At 38.8% G+C, this 10,175-nt stretch overlaps 1 protein-coding gene across 1 annotated transcript; it reads left to right on the top strand.

Moving 5' to 3' along the window:
* The first annotated feature begins 206 nt into the window (after positions 1-206).
* Positions 207-3,768, top strand: evx1 (even-skipped homeobox 1). The gene is made up of 3 exons (XM_073822297.1): positions 207-669; positions 1,558-1,790; positions 2,103-3,768. Exons 1-3 carry the CDS (start codon positions 303-305, stop codon positions 2,637-2,639), a joined length of 1,137 nt encoding a protein of 378 aa, XP_073678398.1. The 5' UTR covers positions 207-302; the 3' UTR covers positions 2,640-3,768.
* Positions 3,769-10,175: the final 6,407 nt, after the last annotated feature.

Genomic DNA, 10,175 nt, shown 5'->3' with positions numbered 1-10,175 from the left:
TTTAGCTGGTTCAGTTGATCGTTTTGTGTTATAGCCTTGAAATCACCTCTGGTCTCTGCTAGAATACTCTGCCGCTCTGTTTATTCACTCCAAATCGACGTGTGGCGTCACTGAGCCTTCTATTATGACGACTGCCCTATTAAGAATGACAGCGCTTGAGGAGAGAGAGGGCAATGGTGATCCCTCCCAGAGTTCGTGCAGCACTCTCGAGCGCTCGCATCGCACAGCTTCTCGTCTGCGTTTGCTGCTCCAAACTGTCTCAAGCTCCGGGAGATCTGGCACTCTGCTCTCGTCTAACGGTTATGGACAGCGCTAAGGACATGCTGATGCGCGCCGAGGGTGGTCAGGTTGGCACACTGTCTGCCAAAACTGGCTCTAATTTGACAGGGGCTAGTGGAGACTCCATGCGCAAGCTGCCGGACAAACCGATTAACCAGAACAGACTAAGCCCTGTGCCTTATTCGCAAAACCTAGTGGATGACGCGACAATGGGACAGCGTAGCGCAAAGTACGGAGATGTGACACTTGCTAGCAAGCCCTCCGCGCCGGACAGAGACCTGTCAGACATGCCTAACAAAGATGCCAGCAGCTCAGATGCGGAATCAGACCTCTATGAGGAAATAGATGTCAGTTGTACCCCAGAGAGCATGGATTATCCGAGTGGACAAGGTAAAAACTGCGGCTCATAGTATTCTTGTTTATTTATATTTATTCTCATTTTCCTGTTTCTTCTTCCAAAATGTTTGAAAATACAAGCGACCACATTATCACGTTTAATCGATCTGCCGTGTAGCCCACTGCTTGAGACAGTGTTCGATTGTCAGCTCCCGTTATGTTATTGCAAGCTTTTTGAATTAACGAGTCAATTACAAGGCCACCTTGTACCTGGGGTGTTGTCCAGACATTAACAAGTTGTCAAATCATTTTACACCAATCTCCAACATCTCAACAACTTTTTTTTCTTTTGGTGAATTTGCTGGCTGTATTGCAAAAACAATAGGCTATTTAAGAATGTCCACTGTAAATACGGTTCAATTTAACTGTTAACATATAATAATGTATAATAATAATGATGTACTTAGTCTCAGTTTATACTTTTATGTTTCATCATGTAAATAAATGTATTATCTATAGTAAAGAAAAATATATATAGCCATTTTTAGCATGTATAAATCAACAATAGAATAATTAAAATAATTTTCATCGGACCTGCACATTAGTTCAATCAAATGTATTATCAAAGCCGGTTATTTGTTTAGTCCATATTTTGGTAATAATCATAACATGTTCAGAGATTTAGGCGACATGTTTTTTTTAGCTTTTCTCTACTGGACACTGATGGAGATAAACTAATAAAAACATGTAATCCCAATCTCTGATCTTGATATTTTTGCGCTAGCTATTATTTTGGCTATTTGTCCGAGATCTCGATTAATATTAAACAAAATATATCAAATTTAATTCGCAAGCAATGCAGTATGAACGCTATAATCATAATCGGTAACCAGTGACCTTGCAGTGTATGTCATAAAATCGCTAATATTTATTTTCTGAAAGGACTGGCAATGGGCTCGCCGAACCACGGGAAAGAAGTCGGTGTGGACAACAAGATGGGCTCAGGCCCCGGTGCTCTCAACTATGGTTCTGACCAGATGCGAAGGTATCGAACAGCATTCACGAGGGAGCAGATAGCACGACTGGAGAAAGAGTTTTATCGGGAAAATTACGTGTCCAGGCCACGTAGGTGCGAGTTGGCAGCTGCCTTAAATTTACCGGAAACAACAATAAAGGTAATGCACTGCGTCTCCGATTCTATTTTACATTAATTTTAAGATATTTATTTCGATAAAGGTGGCCTGATAGATTAACATCCAGCTACTATGAGTATAAAATGACCCTGACAAGACTGACATACGAGCAAGTTTATCAAACGATGGGAACTTTTAAAAATTAAAGTAAAAAAACTTTAATGTTTAATGTTTGTTTAATTATAGGACCATTTCTCTTGGTTTATTGCTTATCGAAATTGACTTTGGATACATGCACCAGGCCTCAGCCATTAATATATTAACTTATGCCTACTTTGCTGCTTCTGGTTACAGGTATGGTTTCAGAACCGTCGCATGAAGGACAAGAGGCAGCGGCTCGCTATGACTTGGCCGCATCCTGCCGACCCCGCCTTTTACACCTATATGATGAGCCATGCTGCAGCTACGGGCAGCCTGCCCTATCCGTTTCAATCTCACCTGCCTCTACCTTACTACTCTCCACTCAGCGGTGTGACTGCAGGTTCAGCCTCTGCCACCGGGGGTCCATTTTCTAATCCTCTGCGCTCGCTGGACAGTTTTCGGGTTCTTTCGCATCCATACCCGCGTCCTGAGCTGCTGTGCGCCTTCAGGCACCCATCACTGTACCCCAGCCCGGGTCATGGTCTTGGTCCCGGGGGAAGCCCATGTTCCTGCCTTGCCTGTCACGCTGCCAGTCAGTCAAACGGGCTCCCACATAGGTCCAACAGCGCAGACTTCTCGTGTTCGCCCACGACCAGGACTGAGGCCTTCCTCACGTTCTCGCCAGCAGTCATCAGTAAATCATCTTCAGTGTCTTTGGACCAGAGGGAGGAAGTGCCACTTACCAGATAAGACGACAGCAAGAGGCTACAGTTTCTTCTGGTACTATACGGATCAGCTTTGGGCACTTTGGCAGTATTTAATAAGTCATCGCATGAACTACTCAAAGCAGCTTGCACAACAAAACAGCAATCTGCTTTAGTTAAGTTTCGAAACTGTGGATGTTTTCCGGTTAAGAAGCTATATGTTGTGCAGACGGAGTCTACTCAAACACTGTCAGGCCACGGACTTTTAAATAATCTTTGGAGAAATTAGATATTGATAACAGAGAAATCATATTAACTCAAATACATTTTAAGTAGGCTACACCCTATAAACAAAAATGTGACATAGGAGACAAGGAAATGTATTTGTAAAAAATGACTGGAGGATAGTGCAAAAATCTATCATAATTTATACTCTTTCATACCCATAAAAATTGACCCACATGCAGTTTTTTTCACATTAAAACGATGTTTTTCATCTAGTTTTTTTTAACAAGGGGATTTGTTAACCGAGCACGGTTGGCTCATTATTCCTCCTCCACGAACTCCCGGTCCCGGAAGCACACCGAAATGTGCAGATGCGGGGGAAATTAAGGAGTGATGTATTCGGAAGGGAGAAATTTTGAATGTTGAATTAATGATAATGCTGCACGCTCAGAGACTTGTCTGCCAAACCGGTAACAAGGCGCCAGGGGAGCGGATTAAGAAGCTCCATGCGAGGCTTGCTGGCTTGACGGGAGAACATGCGCTAGAGATCCATTGGACAATCACATGCGGCAAATTGGGGCAAGCCAGAGATGCCTGTCTTACCCGCATACCGTCAGCTGAATACCCCCATCTCGTACCGTCTCTTCCCGGCCTTGCTATTGGCTTCACCTTCTCTCTGAGACGCACAATAAAATAAACATACACACAAGTAAAATGATAAATCAAGCATAAAAGCTAATATTTATGTACATCATCAGAAGTGGTATTATTTATTGACCGCAATATTTTGTATGTATTTTGAGTTCAACTCCAAGGTTTCTTTAATGTACAGTTTACGTTTCCCCATTCTCCTCAGTTAGGTTGATTTCAGGTTTTGGAAAATGCGCGAAAAATGGGTCAGTAGTGTTCTGATTAAAATGAATTTCATAATAAACTATTTCAAACGAAAAGTGTAGAGTGACTAATATTCATTCCTGAAACGACAAGGGTATATATTGAAAGGATTTCACGCTATTAATGATGAAACCCTGTACGCTATTTTCTTGACGATCTGTCGATTAATTAAATCTATCTATATATATATCTATCTAGAATTTCTGGAAGACAAACAAGCCGCAAATCAGTCTGATTTGAAGAATCTGAGAACGAAAATGAATAAAAGCCGACACGTAGGCTTCGACAATAAAAATACGACAGCAGCAATCTTCAACATGACACCATACATTGCTTTAGAATTACAGCGTATTGTCACCTTTATCTGTTATATGGCCTCTATTATTTTTTTCTGAAACACTTAAATTATCTAATAACTTGGACATAACTGGACCTCTTGATCTGAACGAGCTGTTAAGTAGTCCCTGCGGGCACCCAGCACAAGCCATATTCCGGCGCTGTTAATAGAAAGATTGGAATGAAATGTCTTGTGGAGATATTGGAATGCAAAAAGATCGATGCCTCCTCCACCTCACCAATCAACTCACGTTAATTAGCTGGGTTGTCCGCGTAATTGTGGCACCTGGAGCGGCAAATTGAAGCTTTCTGGACATAAAAAAGAAGGCTGGATATTGTGTCTAACCATCACACGTCGAACTGCCAAAGCACAAACTAGAATATTAAAATGATCAAAACTGACTCCCACCTTCCAAGCCGAATTACAGAAGGAAAAACCAAGAAGAAAATTTAAAATACATTACAATTTTCAGATTATAAGTTATTGCAATTAGAGCAATTTGTTGGGAAAAAAATAACAGAAAATAGTAATACTCTTACTGTTTGTTTTCCCTCTATTAACCGTGCATATGCTAAATCATCTTAAGTCAATTTTAACTATATGCATCAAGAGATTTTTAATTCATTGAAACGAGGTGTTTTGATTTTTAATTGCTTCTATTTTACAAACAAAATGTCAACAATTGCTAGTGATCCCTGCCCAAACAATTCACCTCCTCCCACACACACGAGCCCACGCCAGAAGGTCCTGGTTGCGCACGTGATTGATGGCCTTATTAGAAGCAGTTCTTGTAAGTGTGACCAAGTTGATTAAAATGCATATGTTTGGAATAATATGCCATTTAAACCGGAGCAGTTAACTCAAAGACGGATTTATGTCTGGTTGTTACATTAAATTACCTTAGGCGAAGGAAGGTATAAGAAATGGCCAACGACTAAATTGACAATTAATAATAAAAGAAAAAAATCCAAATACCACATGGGGCTGATAGTTCACCACCGTCTAATAAATTTAAGCTTGCTCGACACTTAAAATGTGACATTTTATGCGCGTCCCAACGCCAGTTTACCAGCACCAATGAGCACGTGGGTAACAAAGAAATCCATGTCAGTTCATGTAGTGTATGTTCAGTGCCTAGTAGCAGAAAAATATTACTTGATTAATCTGCTCTATGCGAATCTAGAAATCCAAAACAAACATGTTTGCAGCCATGATCACACACCAAAAGTGAAACAAAAACAGTGGTAAAGATCTAGATGACTGTATTGTGAGAATGAGATTTGACATCTCGTTTCCCTTTTTTCTGAAGCGACAATACTCCACAGGCAGGGGCGGAACCACGCATCTGTCCGTTAGAGCGCATCTCAAGGCGGCGACTGTTTAAAAGCCTGTTTACGTTCTAATTTACAGCAGGCAGAGCGAGGCGTGAATGGACCGCTCACCGCCTAATGATGATGAATGAGGAATTAATGCGCAAGTGTACGGGACAATCTGAGCCTTCATCTGGTTAAATAGGCATCCAGTAGCATTAAGAAAGTAGAGGTCACATTAAATCAATCGGGTGTGTGAAAGTCATATTCCTCCGGCGTCTATCAGCGTTATTTACGGTGCACCGGAGACAGTGAGTCCAGGTTGAAGAAAGTATCGTCAGGCAGGCCAACAAAAAATTCCCTTTGTAATTTATTCAATAGAGAACAAGCACGATGGGTTTTCTTTGGTAAAGAACTGATCTGCTGACTTATTAGCGTATGTTTTTGTAGAGCATGTCTTTCTTTCACAGTCTATTCTCTATTACATTGTTTACAAAAGCAGTCAACTTGGGCTTGGGTAGGCTTGTAGTTTAGGCTTCTAGTGTTGCTTAGCAAATTAGGCTTCTTCCTTCCACGTATCACAGGTGGATAGGGAAGATTCTCCAAACCAGTCCTGATCAGGGTCAAGAAACTGACATTTAAGTCAAACTTGCAACCTCTTATATCTACCTTTTTTGAACACGCAAGTCTTCGTCCGCCTAATGCTTTACATTTCTGGTCTCTGGTGTTTCTAGTCAAATTACTGCACAGCTTAACCCTATATACATTTTTATATTTAAAAAGTTTCCGTTTAATTAATTCAGTCGATCTTTTTACCCCGTTTTAACATGGATTTCTATGGAGACCGGAACACGAGAGCACCCAAACAGAAGTCAGAATCCATCATGGGGGCGCTTATCAGATAGCTGAGAATATCTTCCTAAATGAACCTTATTTTTCACTAGAATTTTAGTATCCGTTTATTTTCTAAAAGAAATAATATCTCTTGAATTTCTTTAAGAATATTAAATAGATTTGCATAATTTTCCAAACATGCTATACATACATACAAACATACTCTATCCTTGAAATTTAATTTGAAATGTAAAAATTACAAATATATTTTAGAAATATCACTGAATGTAAGCTTTCAATACACTACTGTCTATTCAGTCCTCTAAAGAACCTACTTGTCTTTATATATGGATCTGTTCTGTTGCTACAAAAGCCATCAATTATCTACATAAGGTCACATCATTAGTCATTCTGGAGAACTCAAGCAAAACATTGTTATAGAAGCACAAGGGGCAGCAGAAGTTATGATTATTAACATTTGAATATTAATCTAAACTCAATTTCGAACAATAGTGCTGCTGTATATGTTCACTACGGTGAGAAACAGTTGTGAAGTTTCACATAATAATTTAAATTTGGACTAGGTTATCATTAATATCCCAAGCATTTCCTCAGCAAGCCTTAATAAAACTAGAGGTACATATCATATTCGAAAATCAATCACGCTGTTATACATCAAAATAAATGAATGAAAAATACTTTGCTCTTGCTCGAAGGGAATGTAATTGGATTTTCTCTAAAGTGTACATCGATCTACTGAGAAAACCATGCTGCTGAGGTTTTTTTTAACCACAAGAATTAACATAATCGCATACTCAATCCTGCTCTAGAGATCTACCTTCTTGCAAAGTGTAAATCCAAACCCTACTGAGCATCAAAATGATCGTTTACAAAAGTGGGTTTATAGTAGATGATCCAAGAGCTAAACAAGATGTGCCAGATAGGTGGAGATTTCCAAAATGTGCATTGCCTGGGTAACTCCAGAACCAGATTTAAAAATCTTTATCTTACAGCAACCTTAAATAAAAACCAGAATCATGCAGGTACACAAAAATGATGTTGTAGATTCTCCATGAAAGAGATCCAAATGAGAAAAGACTAGATACCACATAATATCCATCAGAATCTAACTGTTTGTCAGACTTTCAGCATAATTGTCAATAGTGAGCAATATATTTTAAGATGAAAACTAAATGGAAATACCAGTGACTATAATGTTAGACTACAGTATGTGTTCTGAGGATCTTCAGAGCTTAGAGTGAAATCATATTGGTGTCAGGTACACAGTCAAATTATATATTCAGTGCTGTATTAGAACACTATTGTTCAGCGTTTTGTCCACGGCTGTCAACGTACACTTAAGTATGTATGGTCAATTTCACCACAGAGAGCCATAAATAATTTCTAGCTATAAACCCCCAGTAGAGTTATTCTCCTCTCTCTCTCTAATTCTATCTCTCTTTCTGTCTTGTTTTATATAGATCTACTGTGGGCCTCTTCAGAAGCTGCAGCAGTAATAGTAGCTCTGTCCAGCTCTTCATTGCCTATACTGATGGATTCACATATCAGAAGAGCGGCCGGTCGATGCCCCCACATTCTTCATTTACCAGTGAGAGAGAAAGAGAGAGAGACAGAGGCCAAGCAATGTGTTTAACCTGGTCAATGCTCAGAGCTGAGATGCAGCCAGAATCTCCTGCTGGTTAAGGTGCAACATGGAATGTAGGATCATTGCTTAGGAGGTTATCAAAATCCACAAAAATGAATTAGGAGCATACCTTAGAAGATACAAACTTGGTGCTTCCTCTGTGGTAATTTCACCTTCCAAGCAGCTTACATGCTTTTCTGAATCCACTTCTGAATCCAGAGGTATACCTGAGTGATCGGAGAAAACATTTTATAATTATCACGTGCCAAAAAAAAACTAATTAAATATTAGACAGAATCCAAATTAAAATTATTATGCAGATTTTTTTTTTTTACATTTATGCATTTATTATAAAGACTCTTTTACTTAAATGTGACATATCATGAAAATCTGAACCCAGAAAATTTGAAAAAGGTAAGCCTTGTCACACTGTAAAAAAGGTCTCGTGTAAAAAAAAAACGGTCAAATGACTGGCAGCTATGGCTGCCAAACAAAAACCGTAAAATTAAAGTAAAATATTGTAATTGAAACAAGGAAAAATCTGTAACATAGCAGTTTTTTTCTGTAAAACGTTTAATGAAAATTTCTGTAAAATTATTGTTTTGCACGTTATTTCAATTAAGACATTTTACTGTAATATTATGGTTTTTGTTTGGCAGCTGTAGCTGCCAGTCATTTGACCAGTTTTTTACGATTTTTTTTACAGTGCAGATTTTGTTTCCCCGATGACGTGCAAAGGGGATCTTATTTTAATATTACCGTCCCTTAATCTGCACGTTTCCACACATGACGACATTGTTTTGTTTTCGCAAGCAACAGTGGTGTACCAGTTCTAACGCTATGTCGAAAGTTTGAGCAAAGCATGCTGTTCTGTTTTTGGCTGCACAGACGAGCATAGAACACTATTTAGAGTCCCAAGAGAGCAGTGGATTTATTGATTTATTTAATGTATATTAAGATGCTGCCACACAGATCTAATATAAACATGCAATTTCTTTCCCTGCTGTTTACCTTCACAGACATAACCAACTGTTTTTGTAACTTGTGTGTGTTTTTAACAAAGTTTAAGCAATAAGACATAAAAGAAAAGGTTTGGTACTCACATGCCATGTGACAGCCACTTTCTGTGTGTGTGCTTCAGATGTGTGCGCTCAGAAAACCATATATCATAAGTTTAAACCTACCTAGTCTCATGACAAAAACGTACCTTGGGGCACTTTTTCGCGAGATGCGAAATATGTACCAATAAGTACATATTACTGCAGTTTCCAAAAAAAAAAAAGGCAGTAAAACTCCTACACCTTTTATTCCTTTTCACACAAAGTATGATTTACACAATTTGACAAAGTGTAATTTTCGCACAATTACTATATATCATATTATAACCATTTTTAATATGCTGGAAGATTTGAAAACTGATGCTTTAAAATGTTACCATGACATATCCAGCTTCATATCTATGGGTTTTCATAGACCGTGGGTTTGCTTAGTAGCTCACGCAATACGGAAATGCACTTGAGAGGTAAAGAGCTCCGAGTAAATATCATTTTGCATTTGTTAACACTATTGGGTAGGTTTAGGGTTGGGTTTCGTGTAGGGCAGCATATTTCCAACATGATAGAGCCTGACCAGCCTGGGAGACCAGCTAAAACCAGCTACTTCCAGCCTAAACCAGCTAAGACCAGCCAACCAGCCTAGGCTGGTTTTAGCTGTTTTTTTTTCAGCAGGGCGCAATACGTACCTGAAGCAAAGTAATAAAAACACAGCAATACGTAATTATATCAACGTAATAAATACGTGACAGGGTTCACGTATTAAAATTGTGTTTTAGCGCCACTCAGTGGACATTTCTTTTTTAAACTGCCGCAAAAAAACGGTACAGCTACAAAGTACCCAGAGGTACTTATTTTTATGAGACTGGGTTGATTTAAATTGCATGATTTCAGCAATAGACATGATAATCAAAACCAAACATGTTGTTTAGCAGAATATCTGAGGTACAAACTGTAAAGGCACAGCTCTATTATGAAAAAGCAGGTGGAGAGCAGCAACTCATTTGCATTTAAAGAGTCATGCATGAAAACAATGTGTTTTTGCTTCCACTAAAAACAGGCATTTTAAAAATTATATAATAAATGATTTGTGGGGTATTTTGAGCTGAAACTTCACAGACACATTCTGGGGACACCTGAGACTTATATTATATATTGTAAAAAGGGGACATAATAGGTCTCCTTTATAGTTCACCCAAAAATTTAAATTCTGTTATTAATTATTCTTAATTAAATTCTGTCATTATTATTAATTGCATCAGCAGAACCACACGCATACGTCATG

The sequence above is a fragment of the Garra rufa genome, chromosome 17, assembly GCF_049309525.1.
Source record: "Garra rufa chromosome 17, GarRuf1.0, whole genome shotgun sequence".
NCBI lineage: Eukaryota > Metazoa > Chordata > Actinopteri > Cypriniformes > Cyprinidae > Garra > Garra rufa.
Note: the sequence above shows the minus strand (reverse complement) of the source record. Positions and strands in the feature narration are given on the sequence as shown.

Coding starts and splice junctions, on each gene's coding strand:
- evx1 (XM_073822297.1), top strand. CDS start 303: ATGGACAGCGCTAAGGACATGCTGATGCGCGCCGAGGGTGGTCAGGTT. Junction 670..1,557: donor GGATTATCCGAGTGGACAAG/GTAAAAACTGCG, acceptor ATTTTCTGAAAG/GACTGGCAATGGGCTCGCCG. Junction 1,791..2,102: donor TACCGGAAACAACAATAAAG/GTAATGCACTGC, acceptor TTCTGGTTACAG/GTATGGTTTCAGAACCGTCG.